The sequence below is a fragment of the Miscanthus floridulus genome, unplaced genomic scaffold, assembly GCF_019320115.1.
Source record: "Miscanthus floridulus cultivar M001 unplaced genomic scaffold, ASM1932011v1 os_1527_1_2, whole genome shotgun sequence".
Taxonomy (NCBI): domain Eukaryota; kingdom Viridiplantae; phylum Streptophyta; class Magnoliopsida; order Poales; family Poaceae; genus Miscanthus; species Miscanthus floridulus.
Window position 1 is genome coordinate 9,666 of NW_027097763.1, and position 17,917 is coordinate 27,582.

Consider the following 17,917-nt stretch of genomic DNA (forward strand, 5'->3'; position numbering starts at 1 on the left):
TATTAGCTCCCCCTACATATGTGCTAGAGTATTTTAATTTGAAGCTTGCACATATGCATAGATTGAAATTGTGGGAGAGTAAATACTACAAAATGATGCTAAGGTGTATAGAATAAACCTTTGAAGCGTGTACCAATTAGAGTTGCACCTTTTAAGTTCATCCTTAGCACCATGGTTAGCTAGATATCACTTGATAATAAAACACTAAATACCTTGTGAGATCAACATTAAAAGCAAGGTACTAGCATTACTTGAAAAGCATACCAAGTGTCTACCTATCATCCTATGCATGCTAGTTATCAAATCATCATTTAAGTTTTACAACTAGCATACACCACACAAGCATGCATATTGAATCTTAAAGCTTATGCAATGCAAGCAAGCACATGATTATGCACATATCAAATGCAATCAATCAAAGTTCATGAGCTTGCTCCCCCTACTTGTGTGCTTCTCTTGTCCAAGAATTTTGATCCATCTCTTTTCTTCAATGTTGCTCCCTCTTTGTCCATGTCCAACCTCCTAAACTTTCATATCTCATTTCTCCCATTGTACAATCTCTCCCCCATTCATACAAGCTTTCATATCTTTGTACAACTTCTCCCCCTTTGTCATCAATTTCCATAAAAGGTGTGCTTCTTATTGATGCAAAGGTATGCTCTTTGGGGTAGATGGTTGAGACTTGTATTTTTGATGGACATTACTTGAATATTGGAATGACACCACATGTAGATACCATTTAGAATTTGCAACTTGTACTACTTGTATCTTATCATTCTTATGCATGGGTCATCCATTTTATACACTTAAGTTCTTGTAGGTGAGGGATGCATTCTTTATTTGATGATCACTTAAAGTTGAGGATCACTTGTGGAACCATCATCTACTATGTATAGATACCACTTGTAGGAAGTGAATATCATTTGAAAGAATCTTCTAGTATGGAACCACTTGTTTGATTTATCAATAAAGACCATTTCTTGAATATTTGCTATTTTCATGAGTACCACTTATAGGATATCACTTGTGAGTTGATCTAGACATCATTTGTAGATTCTTGATAAAATACTTGGGTCTAGATACCATTTGAAACATATAAACTAGATATCCATTTGCATTGTTGTCTTGCGCTTGTACTCTGATCACTATCATGAGCTTCTATGATTGACTTGAGCTAAAATGATTTGCCTAAGCTTCCAAGTTCGGTTTGAACCAATGACAAGCTTCTTCACACCTCTTGCAAGGGTTATCTTGCCAATGTTGTACTTGTCACTTGTTAGCAATCCAATTTAAGTCAAGTACTTGGGTTTACTAGCTCATGAACAAATTCATGTACTAACCACTAGATCAAGTAATCATTCAAGCAATAGTGGTAGGATATGAATTTCAAAACATTTCATTTGTAATGCATGATCCTATGAAGCATGTACTATATGCACTAACCGCATACTAGTAAGGGATGAAATGATCATGCACATTACAATGATACCTTTGCTATGTTGGAGTAGAGGATAGTCACATAGATTCCAATTCATTACTCCAATAGCAATGTGAAGTCCAATTATAAGCTTGGTGAAGACCAATAGATACCAATTTGAATCTCATTCTTCACCCATATGAAATGAGTACCACTTATGATCAAATGTACTTTCTTGTTGTGGTTGACTTGCTTTATCTTTTGATCTTTGCTTGCATAAGAGCATCAATTTGAGAATACCACTTGAAATATCATGACTAGCTCTCTTTTGGGTGTTGCTTGCTTTTCTTGATCAATCCTTTTGATTGCTTCAACTAAGCATCTCAAATGTTCCTCGGATCACCACTTCCATGTTAGCCTTCCAAGTACCACACTTGGTTTACCTACACATAGGCGGCAAGCCCCTACACTAGGGAGAAGTGACCTCTCTCCAAGAACCATTCTTGATACTCACTTGAAATGATTTGATTGATTGATCCAAGTGATGGACTTATCTTGATGAGTAAACTTGATTCCTTTTTTAAGTCCTTTTCTTTCTACTTGTTTAAGTCCTTTTCTTTCTACCAAATGATCTCCAATCACAACTAGAACTTAAACTTCATTTTCATCTTGAGTTTGATCTTGATCTTCTAATTTGAGTACCAAATATGTGCAAAACACACTCCACAATCAAATGGCCTTGTACTCTTTTGTTTACCATGTTACTAGATCATCTCAAAACCAAACTTAGGTGCCTCAAACACTTGTAAACATATTTCCAACTTGAGGACCTTTCAATCAAAGTGACTCTAGATCAATCCAATACTTGTCACTTTTATGGCAGATTCTGTACTCTCCAAAGAACTAAGCATATTTCTCAAAGTACAAATCCAAATACCATGAAATTTGGTGGAGATGAGCTTCACTAAGTTATCTAGCAGCCATAAAAATTTTAGCTTCATTTGATCTCATATGGACTGCCAAATTTTAATTCTTCCACCACTGCTACATGCTGAAAACTGCTGCACTATAGCTGACAAGAACCACTCCAAAACCGAAGCATTTCTTATCTAATTTCCATGAAATTTATACAGCATCTCATACCATAAATCTAGAGCATGTACACCAATTTTCATGCCAATCCAATAAGTTTTCAATACTCAAACATGGCTATGATCACAGCTAGCTCAGATTTTGAATATAGGATAGATTTCAAGCAATTGAGCTATTCTTGACCAAATATGAATCAAACTTGATACTAACTTGTTTGAATACTTCCATAAGACATATATCCATTCAAACCACTTACTAAATGTTATCTCATGAATTTATCCAACACAAATCAATTCAAACTTGATTACTAAGCAATTATCCATTCAAACATCTCATAGCAAGCAATATTGCATATTTATCTAATTCAATCAACTCATATGCACCCAAATGAAATGATCAACTAGAGATATACCTTGGTTAGCTCATGATCATCCAACTAGCAAGTTTTATCTTAATTATTTGCAAGCCATCAAATATATCCAAGGAATTACCAACAACTTGAAATTTACACTTGTATGTTATAGCACATTTGGACTTCATTCAATTTGTCATGGCATTGGGATAATGATCATCACTTAGAAATACTTGGCTCAACTATATGATCAACAAGATGAATATCATTTGAACCAAGCCTCCAATGCCGATGGTACCTACAATCAATCATCCACTTTTTGATGGTACCCAAACAACTTTGGGTCCTCTCAAGTTAGGAGCAACATACTTAGGCAATGCCTTAGTATGAATAGCGGGATGCTTTGCAATTGCAACCAATGAGGTACCATTGCCATCCTTTCTAAGCATATCATGATTATCAATTGAAATAGGCTTAGAAATTTTACCTAGGGGACATGAATGTGCCATGTGTCCCCTTTCCCGGCATGAGTAGCACTTTCTCTTTGCTTGAGCCTTCTCTTCTTTGCTCATGTGGTGCTTCTCATTGCCTTGCCTCTCATGGATTGCTTGAGCCTTCTTCTCAAGCTTGTTAGGACACTTAGAGGCAAAGTGTCCCGTACTTCCACACTTGAAGCACTTGATGTGAGCATAGACTTTCTTCTCAACTTCATTCTTGCTCATCATCTTGGCATCTTGAGTTTGCATTGGATGCCTTGCCTTTCCACCCCTTCTTGTTTTCTTCTTCTTGATCATCAAATCATCACCATCATGTTGGTTGATCTTGATTTGCTCTTGGGGTGTCTTCTCTTGCTCAACTTGTGGCTTTGGTTGAGGCTTCACTTGTTGCTTCACCAATTTCTTGGTTGGGCACATTGGGGTAAGATGACCCCAAGTGCGGCACTTGAAGCACTTGACATGCTTTAGCCTCTCTTCTTCTTTCTTCAACTTGAGCTTTTCTTCATTGGGGCAACCATTTGCGAGATGTCCCACTTCATGGCACTTGAAGCACATGAAATGAGAGAGCTTCTCTTGTTCTTGCTTCTTCATCTCTCTTTCATATCTTCTCTTGCCCCATCTTTTGCCCTTGATCTTGCTCTTGTTGAAGCCAATGCCACACTTGTCACCATAGTTTCTTTGAGTTTTCAACATATGCTCAAAGGTGACTTTTGAGTTGTAGCACCTCTCTAACTTGTTGCTCAATTTCTTCACTTCATTTTTGAGCTCATTGTTCTCCTTCAAAAGGTTAGTCTCACAAGACATAGGAGTAGAACAAGCATCTATATGTGAAGAGCATGGCATATCTAATAAATCATCGCAAGAGGTGGATACATGCTTCTTGCCTACATCACAAGGGTTAGCAATAGTATGTGATTGATCAATTGACCCATGTGATGAGCTCTCATTATTTTTAAGTTTCTTTGTAAATATTTTAATGAGAGACGCTTGTTTTTCTAATAATTCATCATGAGATGCAAGTAGTGTCTCATGATTCAATTTAAGCTCATCAAGTGAAGATTTATAAGCATTATTTAACTTCTTATGTTCTTCACAAGAGTTCTTTAGAAATGAGTTTTCATTTTCTAATTTCATTGTTTTAGCTTTCTCATTTTCTAAAGACATGGTCATGCTAGCAAGTCTACTAATAAGCTCATCATATGAATCAACATGATCAACCACATTATCATTTGATACCTTGGTGTCACCTTGTGACATGAGACAATGTGGTGTAGTGGATGGGCTTGTAGTAGCATCATCATGGTTTGAGCATGAACCATCATCACCATCAAGTGTGCATGGGGTAGCATCATCACTTGCAACACTTGTGGCATAATCATCAACCTTGTCAAGTGAGCTTGTAGTGGATTGATCATCATCATCCTCACTTGACAATGAGGTGGAGCAATCTTCCACAATCACCAAATTGTGGTTATGCTCAACACACTCATGCGCCTCCTTCTTGGGCTCATCCTCCTTCTTGAATTTGCCATCATCCCATGTGGAGGAGTCACCGTAAAAGGCTTGGAGTGCTAGCCACATTTCATGAGCACTTTCCAAGTCCCACACACGTCTAAAAATATCATCATGTAAAGCACGTATTAGATAATAAAGAGCACGATGATCAAGTTGTAAGCAATCCTCTTGTGCTTGGGTTAGGTTGTCCTTATCCAAAGCATCACGAGAAAAACCAACAACAATGATCCACCATGCCTTGGGACCCAATTCACGGAAATGATCAAGCATATGACGTTTCCACCGTGCATAGTTTGTGCCATCAAAAATGTGTGTGTCACAAACAACCTCTAGCCCAAAGTTCGCCATCCTCTCGGGTCGGTGAAGACCACAAATGAGAGACCGGGCTCTGATACCACTTGAAGGGTCGAGATGGCGACTAGAGGGGGGGGGGGTGAATAGTCTTTTCTAAAACTTAATCGCGTCGGCTAACCGATATAAATGCGGAATTAAAACTATCGGTCTAGCCAAGACTATACCCCACTATATATGTTCACTAGCACCTTGCAAAGATAACAATTATGCAACAAAGGTGCTGGGCTAGCTAGAGCTCTCCTAAACAATTCTAGGAGCAAGGTCACACAAACCTATGCCACTAGTACTTTAAGCAACAAGGGAGCTCCTACACATGCTAGTAAGCAAAAGCACAAAGCTAACTAAGCTCACTAGCAATGCTCAATAACAAGGCAACCAATGCCTAATTAGAGAGCGTAAATACTTAGTTACACAAACTAAGCAATGTGACTAACAAGGTTACTAAAACCAAATTAGCCACGCAAGGGAGCTACTTCTATGCTACACAAGCAAGAAGGTAATTAGCAAGCTACACAAGCTATCTAATTACAAGAGCAACTACACAAGCTTAATATGTATAAAAGTAATTGCAAGCTTGTGTAATGGGGATGCAAACCAACGGGAAGAACAAGGTTGACACGATGATTTTTCTCCCGAGGTTCACGTGTTTGCCAACACGCTAGTCCCCGTTGTGTCGACCGCTCACTTGGTGGTTCGGCGGCTAATTAGCATCACCCGCTAAGCCCGCACGTCGGGCGCCGCAAGAACCCACTCCTTGAGTGAGGGTAGCTCAATGACACGCTTTACTAGAGTTGCTCTTTGCGGCTCCCGCGGGGCGAGCACAATGCCCCTCACAAGCACTTCTCCGGAGCGCCGCACAAGCTTCTTGCGCGCTTCGACGGAGACCACCACCAAGCCGTCTAGGAGGTGGCAACCTCCAAGAGTAACAAGCACCACCGGCTTGCAACTCGATCACCTAGTGCCACTCGATGCAACCTCACGATGCAATCGCACTAGAATCGCTCACTCACACAATCGAATGATCACTATCAAGTATATGTGTGATGGAGGGCTCCTAAGCACTCTCAAGCATGGACACAAAGTCCCCCAAGGTGCTCCACACCAGCCATGGCCGAGGGCCACTTCTATTTATAGCCCCAAGGGCTAAACTAGCCGTTACCCCTTCACTGGGCAACGGTCGGGACGACCGGACGCTCCGGTCGTGTTGACCGGACGCTGGACCTCAGCGTCCGGTCGCCCACAGACGACCACGTGTCCCGGTTCCAACGGTCACTTGACCTGACCGGACGCTCCAGCTTCAACTGACCGGACGCTGAACCCCCAGCGTCCGGTCGTTTCCAGTAAGCTCCCGAGCATGACCGGACGCGTCCGGTCGAACGCGATCGGACGCAGCCAGCGTCCGGTCACACTCCAGCGACTACTACACTCCACGTCAGTGCGACCGGACGCAGCCTGCCAGCGTCCGGTGCATTTAGATCCAGCGTCCGGTCAGTTGACCGACGCCAGCATCTTCTCCATTTTCTTCACCCTTGCTCAAGTGTGCTAACCACAAGAATTTGCATCCGACGCAATAGAAAATAGACATTCCATTTTCCCGAAAGCGCCGAATCCCGCCTCACAAGCTCGGCGGGAGGGAGAGAGGGACCCAAACCCATCTCACCCCTACAAACACCACCGCCTTTGTAAATGTGCCAACACCACCAAGTGTACACCACAATGTGTATGTGTGTTAGCATTTTCACAATCATTTCTCAAAGGATGTTAGCCACTCAACTTGCCACGCCACTCGATCCTAGCGACAATGCAAAGTTAGATCACTCGAGTGGCACTAGATGACCGATATGCAAACAAGTTTGCCCCTCTTGATAGTACGGCCATCTATCCTAAACCCGGTCATAAACTTCTCTACACACCTATGACCGGTGAAATGAAATGCCCTAGGTTATACCTTTGCCTTGCGCATTCCATTCCATCTCCTTCAACGTCGATGCAACACATGCACCAACACGATCAACAATGATATGATCCACTTCATATCATCACATGATCATATTGGTTCATTGATCTTGACTCTACTTGCTCTTCACCGTTGCCATCGTCCATCGGCGCCAAGTCTTGCTCAAGCTTCACCGCCACGCGGTCCATCACTCCAAAGCCTTCGACTTGCCCTTCACGCTTGCAACCGGTCCATCAAGCCAAGTCTTGTCTTGATCTTCTCCACCTTGATCACATGACTCAATGTCATGTCTCATGTGCATTTAAGCTCCTTCATCATCACATGTGTGATCTTTGCAACATCTCCAAGCCATTTTCACCTTCATGACATATGTTGCTCACACACATGTACCTGTGGACTAATCACCTGTGTATCTCACATAAACACAATTAGTCCACCTAGGTTGTCACTCAATTACCAAAACCAAACAAGGACCTTTCAGCGTGCACGCGCCATGGCCCGCGACATGAACCGGAGGATCATCGCGGATGATGAAACCCTCCCTCACTTCTCCTAGGCAAGTCAGAACATCGCCGTAGCGGCGGCCTTGCTCCATGGTCTTTCAGAGGCCGCGACGCACGAGGATCATTAGGCTCACTACGAGATTCACATGCTGCTCGAGCGTGCGGCAGCGCAGCAGGCATAGAGCTCGTTGTCTCAGTGATGCGAGCTCGACACCAGCCAGTGCACGCCCTCGGAGCGCCCCAGCAGGGACGCGTCAGTCCACCAGGAGCCACAAGGAGGTAGGCAGCGCACCACGGTCCTAGTGCGTTAGCATCTTGGTGAAAGGTCCTAATGGTTAGAGGGGGGTGAATAGCCTATTAAAATTTTGCCATGTCGAGGAATGAACCAATCAATCACAAGAATAAAGACCAATCACCTCGAAATCAAATGATGACACAATGATTTTTTACCGAGGTTCATTTGCTTGCCGGCAAGCTAGTCCTCGTTGTGGGGATTCACTCACTTGGAGGTTCACGTGCTAATTGGCATCACACGTCAAATCCTCAATAGGGTGACGCACAACCAACACAAGATGAGGATCACACAAGCCACGAGCAATTCACTAGAGTACCTTTCGGCTCTCCGCCGGGGAAAGGTTAAGAACCCCTCACAATCACCATGATCGAAGCCGGAGACAATCACCAACCTCCGCTCGACGATCCTCGCTGCTCCAAGCCATCTAGGTGGCGGCAACCACCAAGAGTAACAAGCGAATCCCATAGCGAAACACGAACACCAAGTGCCTCTAGATGCAAACACTCAAGCTATGCACTTGGATTCACTCCCAATCTCACAAAGATGTTGAATCTATGATGGAGATGAGTGGGAGGGCTTTGGCTAAGCTCACAAGGTTTCTATGTCAATGCAAATTGCTAAGAGAGTGAGCTAGAGCCAGTAATGGGGCTTAAATAGAAGCCCCCATAAAATAGAGCTATTGTACCCCTTCACTAGGCACTACTCGGGGTGACCGGATGCTCCTGTCAAATCAACCGGACGCACCCTGCCAGCGTCCGGTCAATGGATGGCTGCCACGTCATCCCTTTTTTCAAATACTGAGCGCCCGATCCCAACGGTCAAGTGATAACCGGACGCAACATAGTTCTAGGACCGGACATAGGACCCCAGCGTCTAGTCACTTCTAGTAAGGTTCTAGCTGCGACTGGGCGCATTAGTTTAATCATGACCGGACGCAGGACCCCAGCGTCCGGTCATTTCCAGTAAGCCTCCACTCATGACCGGACGCGTCCGGTCATGCCCGATCGGACTCACCCAGCATCCAGTCACTCACTATCTCCTCTATGCACTGCCATGTCAGTAGGACCGGACATAGCCAGCCAGCGTCTGGTCATGAAGTGACCCAGCATCCGGTCGAAGACCGACGCCAACGTCTTCACCGCTTCCACTGACCGGACTATCTAGTCCAGTTGAGACCAGCGTCCGGTACACTTTGTGAAACACTGTCTTTTCTATATAGGGCGCCAGTGAAGTTTCTTACCCTTGCTCAAATGTGCCAACCACCAAGTGTATCACCTTATGCACATGTGTTAGCATATTTTCACAAATGTTTTCAAGGGTGTTAGCACTCCACTAGATCCTAAATGCATATGCAATGAGTTAGAGCATCTAGTGGCACTTTGATAACCGCATTTCGATATGAGTTTGACCCCTCTTAACAGTATGGCTATTGATCCTAAATGTGATCACAGTCACTAAGTGTCTTGATCACCAAAACAAAATGGCTCCTACCACTTATTCCTTTGCCTTGAGCCTTTTGTTTTTCTCTTTCTTCTTTTCCAAGTCCAAGCACTTGATCATCATCATGGAATTGCCATCATCATGTCATGATCTTCATTTGCTTCACCACTTGGAATGTGCTACCTATCTTATGATCACTTTGATAAACTAGGTTAGCACTCAGGGTTTCATCAATTCACAAAAACCAAACTAGAGATTTCACTCGGTCGCAACCGTGACGCATGCAACACCCTCGACGCCCGTAGGTGTACTTACGATGACTCAAGAGACGGAGCAAGCCGTGGCTATCACCCTCGTCGTGGCGGATGCTACGACAGCGGCGAGGACCGAAGCTTGAGCCCCGGCCGGGGCCTCAGGCCTTCGGCCGACACATCCTCGACACTACCTTTTCGCCGAGGTACCGACCACCAACCAACATCCCAAAGTACTATGCGGAAACAAATCTCGGATTATGACTCGAGGATTATCGGCTTGCCTACCAACCCAGTGGAGTGGATAATGACGATTTCATTATCCATAACCTTCCATTGTTCTTGGCCGATTCGGCACGAACATGGTTGGAACACCTTCCGTCCAACAGAATCCAAAGTTGGGCGGACCTGAAGGAGATCTTCATGGGAAACTTCTAGGGCACATACAAGCGCCCTAGAAACCCGTTGGACCTCAAGAACTGCTAGCAGAAGGTTGGAGAAACCCTCCATGGGTACATCCAGTGCTTCTCCTGGCAATGCAATGAGCTACCTAACGTGGCCAATGCCGACGCTATAGGAGCTTTCCTGTCTAGGACCACCTATGAGTCCTTGGTTCACAAGTTGGGACACAAGGGCCCACGAACCACCAAGGAACTCCTCGACATCGCCACCAGCCATGCCTCTTGTGAAGAAGCGATCGAAGCAATCTTCGACTGCCTCAAGGACAAGGCGAGGCAGGACAAGGATGCCGGTGAAGGCGCCTCCAATCATCCCACCAAAAAGAAGAACAAGCAATGGCGTGAGAGCTCGCTCGTGGCAGCCGCTGACCACAGAGGTGGTCGGAAGCACGCGGAGGGCACTCCAAACCACTTCTAAAAAGTACTCGAGGGGCCATGCCCAAACCATGCCTTCCCCATCAAGCATCTATACAAGGACTGCGCCCTCATGAAGCGGTTCTTGTTCGGAGGCTCCAACAAAGGGGAGCATGGGAAAGACCCCGACCCCACCATGAACGACACCGAGGGAAGGACGGTGGCTTTCCAACACCAGATGGCTGCCTCATGATCTTTGGAGGATCAGAGGCCTATGACTCCAAGCACCGCTAGAAGATCACACGCCACGAGGTCTATATGACCAAACTGGCCATGCCTACCTTCCTCTGGCGGTTAGAGTCCGCTATAACCTTTGATCGGACTGATCACCCGGAGAGCGTCCCATAGCCAAGGAGATACCCATTCATGGTCGACCCAATCATTAGCACAATGCGGCTCACAAAAGTACTGATGGATGAAGGCAGCAGCCTCAACATCATGTACGCCGAGATGCTCGATGCTATGGGCATCGACCGAGCACGCATCCGGCCGACCGGAGCGCCCTTTCATGGCATCGTGCCTGGAAAGCAGGCCATGCTGCTTGGGTAGATCAACCAGCCGTCACTTTTGAGGGTCCATCCAACTACAGGATGGAGACCCTCGCTTTTGAAGTGGTGGGGTTCCACGAAACTTACCATGCCATCCTGGGATGACCATGCTACACGAAGTTCATGGCCGTCCCCAACTACACCTACCTCAAGCTGAAGATGCCGGGCCCTGGTGGGGTCATCACCATCGGCACCTCCTTCCAGCGTGTCTATGAGTGCGAAGTCAAATGCTACGATCACACCGTGGCAATCGTCGCCTCCGGAGAGCTCACTGCCATTAGGAGGGAGGTCACCGAAGAAGCGCCCGACCCTAAGAAGTCGACCGGGTCTTTTGAGCCAGTGGAGGGCTCCAAAGAGGTCCTCATAGATCTCGGCATCCCCGAGGGCAAGGTGGTGCGCATTGGCACCACACTTTCCTCTAAATAGGAAAGCGCGCTCATTGACTTCCTCCACGCCAACAAAGCCATCTTTGCATGGAAACCCTCGAACATGCCAGGCATTCCGAGGGAAGTCGCCGAGCACGCCTTGAGGATCCACCCAGGCTCCAAGCTAGTGAAACAGTGCATGCGTCGCTTCGACAAGGGGAAACATAGGACCATCGGCGAGGAGCTCATAAAGCTTTTGGCTACCAGATTCATCAAGGAAGTGTACCACCTAGAGTGGTTAGCCAACCCCGTTCTTGTATGAAAGAAAAGTGGGAAATTGAGTATGTGTGTTAAATACACAGGTGTCCACAAGGCGTGCCCAAAGGATCCATTTCCTTTGCCACACATAGACCAAATAGTGGACTCTACCTCAGGGTGCAAAACCCTCTGCTTCCTTGATGCATACTCCGGGTACCATCAAATCATATTGAAAGAGTCTGACCAGCTCGCGACATCTTTCGTCACCCCCTTTGGATCATTCTGCTATGTCACCATGCCATTCGGGCTAAAGAACGCTGGGGCTACATACCAGCATTGTATGCTCAAGTGTTTTGGGGACCTCATCAGGCGGACCGTTGTGGCCTACGTTGACGACATCGTGGTCAAATCCAAATGGGCTGACCATCTCTTAGCCGATCTTGAGCAGACCTTTGAAAAACTCCGAGCAAACGGCATCAAACTCAATCCCGAGATGTGCGTTTTTGGGGTCCCAAGGGGCATGCTACTTGGTTTCATCGTCTCCGAGCATGGCATCGAAGTCAACCTAGAGAAGATTTCAGCCATCACAAGGATGGGCCCGATTCAGAACATGAAGGGAGTACAACGAGTTATAGGGTGCCTCGTCGCACTCTTTCGCTTTATCTCATGCCTCGACAAACGAGGTCTCCCCCTTTATCGACTTCTAAAGAAGGCTGACCACTTTGAATGGACATCTGAGGCCCAGGAGGCACTTGACATGGTCAAACTACTTCTGATGAAGGCCCTGATCCTGATTCCTCCTATCTATGGAGAACCCCTTCTACTCTACATTGCGGTCACCACGCAAGTGGTCAGCGCCACCCTGATAGTGGAGTAGGAAGAAGAGGGGCACACCCTCAAAGTACAGCGCCCTGTGTACTTCATCAGTGAGGTCTTATCCGACTCAAAGTCCTGCTACCCCTAAATCTAGAAACTTTTGTATGCCGTCCTCATCACGAAGAGGAAGCTACACCACTACTTTGAGTCACATCCAGTGACAGTCGTGGCGTCCTTTCCCCTCGGCGAGGTCATCCAAAACCATGATGCCATGGGAAGAATAGCAAAATGGGCACTCAAGGTGATGGGTCAGGGCATTGCGTATGCCTCCCAGACGGCCATCAAGTCCAAGGTGTTGGCTGATTTCGTCGTGGAATGGACCGAGGTCCAAATGCCACTAGCGGTCATCGATCAAGAGTACTGGACGATGTACTTTGATGGATCGTTGATGAACAAGGGTGCCGGTGCAGGGCTGGTCTTCGTGTCATCCCTTGGGGTATGCATGAGGTACATGGTCTGTCTCCATTTCCCCTCCTCCAACAATGTGGCCGAATATGAGGCACTCAATGAGGCGGCTGACACACATGAGAAAGTAGCATCCGGTCGAGAGCCAGTGCCAATGGGTGTCTTCGCCAGTGACCAACACAAGCCCTCAATTCGCTATGAGGGGTCAGAGCAAACCAATGACGGTCCACCTGTTCTAGGCTCAGGAGCTGACCAATCGTCGGCTCCATCTGGCCCTAAAGTCATGGAGCTTAAAGAGGACCCAGCGACAGAGCCCGACCCTCTGGTCGACTGGAGGATGCCCTACCTCGACTACCTCCTCTATGATACGCTGCTGACGGACTAGACGGAGGCCCAATGGCTCGCACATCGCGCCAAGTCCTTTGCTCTTGTGGAGAGTGAACTCTACAAGCGAAGTCACACTAGAATCCTGCAGCGCTGCATCCCTATCGAACAGAGGAAGCATTTGCTGAGCGATATCCGTGGTGGGGTCTGTGGTCACCATGCCGCGCCTTGAACCCTGGTTAGAAACATGTTCTGATAGGGCTTCTATTGGCCTACTACGTAAGCCTGGGCGTTCGGGTTACCCGATTTTTTCGGGTCAGGTAATTCGGGTAATTCAAAATTCGGGTAATAAAAATTGCTACCCGATATTACTCCCGAAAAAACACTACCCGCAAATTCGGGTACCCGATAATTTGGGTTCGGGTATTACCCGATATACCCAAATTTATAGAAAACAACAAACTACACTAAATTTCAGTAGCGATCTATACATAATTTCAGCAGCAATTTGTATAGAATTTCAATAGCAATTTGTAGAGAATAATATATTACAGTCACTCATTGAAATAGAGAGAATTATATTCTAATAAAGTGATAAGTTAAATGGTTTAGCTAACAACACATGATGAATACAAAGACAAAACAAATCTTTGGGTAGTTCGGGTAGTTTGGGTACCGGGGGATATTACCCGAATTACCCAAACTAATTTTGGATAATCAAAATCGCTATCCGAATTTGGGATCGGGTACCTCGGGTTCGGGTAATTTGGGTCCGGGTTCAGGTAATTCGGGTACGGGTAATGGGTATCGGGTATTTTGCCCAGGCTTGCTACTACGGTATCCAATGCTGAGTGATCGTACACATCTATGAAGGGTGATAGTACTACGCTAGGCAGACTCACCTACCGGCCCAAGCGCTCTAGACGATCCCCATCACTTGGCCATTCATAGTCTGGGGGCTCGATCTAGTTGGACCTCTTAAAAAAGCGCCCAAGGGCTGCACCCACTTGCTTGTCACCATAGATAAGTTTACAAAGTAGATAGAAGCTCGACCGATCTCCATGATCAAATCTGAGCAGGCCGCGCTATTCTTCCTCAACATCGTCCATCGCTTCGGAGTCCCAAACTCTATCATCACGGACAATGGCACACAGTTCACTAGGAAGAAGTTCCTCTGATTTTGTGATGAACATCACATCTGCGTCGACTGGGCCTCCGTAGCGCATCCCCGAACGAACGGGCAGGTAGAACGCGCAAACAGCATGGTCCTACAGGGACTCAAGCCTAGGATCTTCAACCGGTTGAACAAGCTTGGCACGAGATGGGTCACCGAGCTTCCCTCGGTGCTCTGGTGTCTAAGGATGACCCCTAGTCGGGCCACCGGCTACACACCATTCTTCATGGTCTATGGTTCCAAAGCTGTCCTCCCAACTGACCTCGACTACGGAGCACCAAGGGTCAGGGCATACGACGAACAAGGAGCTGAGGCATCCCTCAAGGATGCCATGGACTAGTTGGACAAAGTGTGCAATGTTGCCCTCCTTCGCTTGGCCAAGTACCAGCAGGCATTACGCCAATACCACAGCCATCGAGTGTGGGGTCGAGCCTTCAACGTCGGAGACCTGGTTCTCTGTCTCGTCTAGAGCAACAAGGACAGCCACAAGCTCTCCCCGCTGTGGGAGGAACCGTACATCATCGCGGAGGTGCTCTAGCTAGGCGCCCACAAGGTGAAGACCATCGATGGCGAGGTCTTCACCAATGCCTAGAACATCGAGCAGCTACATCACTTCTACCCTTAATAAATGCACATTTTCTCTTATCGGTTTTGTTATCAAACTCCCCGATCTTTTGGGACATCCAACCCTAGCAACGGTAAGGGGTCGGGCCTCACTTGGGGGCTGATTTGAGCACATTTATCTAGCAAACATTCTCTATGCCTGCCCCCCTTTTTTACATTAAGACCAAGGAGCTAGGTTTACAGGAACAAACTCTGAGTATAACTGGTCGGACTACGGGAGACCTATGCCCTAGCGGCTATGGTGTCTTTGCTCACTAGTGTGATTAGGATTGACTCACCCGCACTCCAAGCTTTTACAACCTTAATGGCGGAAAGGGTTGAAGGGCGCTAAGCTCTTTATACAAAAAGACGAGAAGAGCTAAAAAGTTGTTTGTTATAGTGAATTTTGAAAGCTTCACCATTTGTTACAAACTTCTCTGCCTGGCTCCTCGGCTAGGGGAGTCAGCTCGGCCACCCTCTGTTGGGCGGCAGCAAGCTGGGCGGCCATATCCCCATGCAGCTGGGCCTCTTCGACAAGGCGGTCCCAGTTCTCCTACTCGTGAAGGAACCGAGATTTCTCCTGGCTGCGAGCGATAAGGAACTAAAAAAAGATGATGGCCAGAAACACAAAAATTCATGAAGAAAAAGGAGGGCGAGAGGCAAGGTCGAGTGAATACCCGGCCAGTGGGAATGATGATTTCACGCAGGGCGCCCCTAGCATAGTCCAAGGCTTTTAGTGCAGCCGTAATCCTCTCGTCAAGACTCTCCCACTCCATGCTCTTAGTAGCATCATCGAGGGCGAAGAGTGTCGACGTCGGGTCTTGCGGGTTCATCCATCGGAGCAGGGGCTCACCCCACATGGGTGAATAGCTGCCCCCCGATGTCAAGGCTTGGGACGATTCCCCGCTGGTCCACTCCGCCACTGCTGCAATGTTCAGGGACCCCTCGGCCGTGTCCCCCCTCTATCTGATCCATGTCAAGCGCCGTCGCTTGGGCCGCTGAAGGTGCGGATCACACCACTACCTCGGGCACCACCACAGTTGCATCCGGCTGCGCCTCGCCTATCACGACCATCATCACCTCTGCCTACGTCGGTGGGGACTCGTCTGGCTACGTTGCGCCCACCGCGGCCGGCGCCACGAGCACGGTCGGAAACTCTGATCGACCCGTCATCGGCAGCGGCACCACCTCTGTTGCTGGTTCCTCAGCAAGCTCCGAGGGCGTCCTTTAAGCCCCCGCGTCTGCTTGTCCTGCCGAGGGCACAGGTGCCACCGCGGGTGGCGCCTAACCGGCCAACAAGGCAGTAATGTCGGCACCGCTCCCACCCGAATTAGGAGCGACATCGTCCGATGGCCATCGCCTTGCTTGAAGGGCAATGCTATTTTTGGGCACTAGTGCCAAAAGATTGCCCTGTCTCAAGACGCTGTAAGAAACAAAAGGCATAAGTCACGCTGAAAAATAGAGAAGAACAGAGAAAATAGAGGAGTTGGTGACATACATTGGCGTTGTTGAGCAGTGGATACGTTTGGGGGATGAACCCCCAGGTCCCTGCTCCACCTTGTTAGGACGGGGCCGTTTTGAGCCCGCCCCCTGATCCCGGGCAGAGGGGCTCGCTTCCCTTGCATCCGGGGCACGGCGGTGGAGCCACCCCCTCCATCGGCACCTTGGGCGTGGCAGCAGATTGGCCCACCCCTGTTGGCTCTTAAGGTGCGGTGGTGGAGCCACCCTCCTCCACTGGCACCTCGGGCGTAGCGGCAGATTTGCCCGCCCCCACTGACTCTTGGGGCTGGCCGACGGTCTGGCCCGTCTCCGCCAGCCTCACGGATGACCCTTCCTCTCCATGAAACGGGAAGGGTCCCGACCCCTGCAAGGTTGAGTGGGTACCTATCAACATATCCTCACTCTCTAGGTCATCTTGCTCGATATCAGCAACTACCTCATCGTCGTCCTCATCGTCGTCATCGTCGTCACTGTCAGTTTCCTCCCCTCGCTCCCGTGCATGCAATTTCTGCTGCCTCTTCTTCCTCTCATCCTCCTTCGCCTTCCTCTGCCGCTCAGCCTCAGCGTGGCTTGCCGCCCTCATGGACGGATCCCTCGGCAACAGAGCTAGGAGATCCATGAGGATGAGGTCCCTTGGCTGGTCCCCCAATATCAATGTCAGTATCAAGGGGTCAAAAGTTCAATTAAAGAAGAAGGCATGAGGAAGAGAAAACTTACAAGGACAATGTACCCTAGTTTTGGCTGCATTGGGGGATGCCCCGACACCGGGTACACAAAATCATGGGGGTGCCCGCGCTGTCCCGAGAAGGCACCATCGCGTCCTTGATGCGCTGCGCTACTTCGGAGGGGGAGAGCGCCTCCTCGGCAAGTGTCGTCCCATCGAATGACACCTCGGGCGCCATCATGTATAGGGGAAGCACGCGCCTCATCAGTGGCGCCACCCTCCTCACATGGTAGGCGCCGATGATTCCTGACCCCTTCAGCCCCTTCTCCTTTAGGAAGCAGATGACGGTGAGATGGTCCAGGATCATCTTCTTGTCCTTCTCCAGGACACCCCACTTCCTCCACGAATATAGGGCCTCTTCGATTAAGCGCCCAGTAAACTCCGGCAAGGAGGTGGCGGCATCATTCTTGAGATAAAACCAATGCGAATACCACCCCTTGTTGGAGGTAGACAGCCACATTGCCGGGTAGTCACCGACCCAGTTATTCAGAAGCTGGATGCCGATGCATCCCATCGGTGTACTCAGCTCCTATCTCATCTCCCTCTTCTTCTGGAGGGTGACGGCGAAGAAGTGCCACCATAGATCAAAGTGGGG

At 47.9% G+C, this 17,917-nt stretch overlaps 1 protein-coding gene across 1 annotated transcript; it reads left to right on the forward strand.

The window, feature by feature from the left end:
- Nucleotides 1-11,216: 11,216 nt before the first annotated feature.
- LOC136534113 (uncharacterized) lies at nucleotides 11,217-11,519 on the forward strand. The gene has a single exon (XM_066526588.1). The coding sequence runs from the start codon at nucleotides 11,217-11,219 to the stop codon at nucleotides 11,517-11,519; it is 303 nt and encodes a 100-aa protein (XP_066382685.1).
- The last annotated feature ends 6,398 nt before the right edge of the window (nucleotides 11,520-17,917 follow it).

Excerpts from the sequence above, each read along its gene's own strand:
- LOC136534113 (XM_066526588.1), top strand. The coding sequence starts at position 11,217 with ATGGCCGTCCCCAACTACACCTACCTCAAGCTGAAGATGCCGGGCCCT.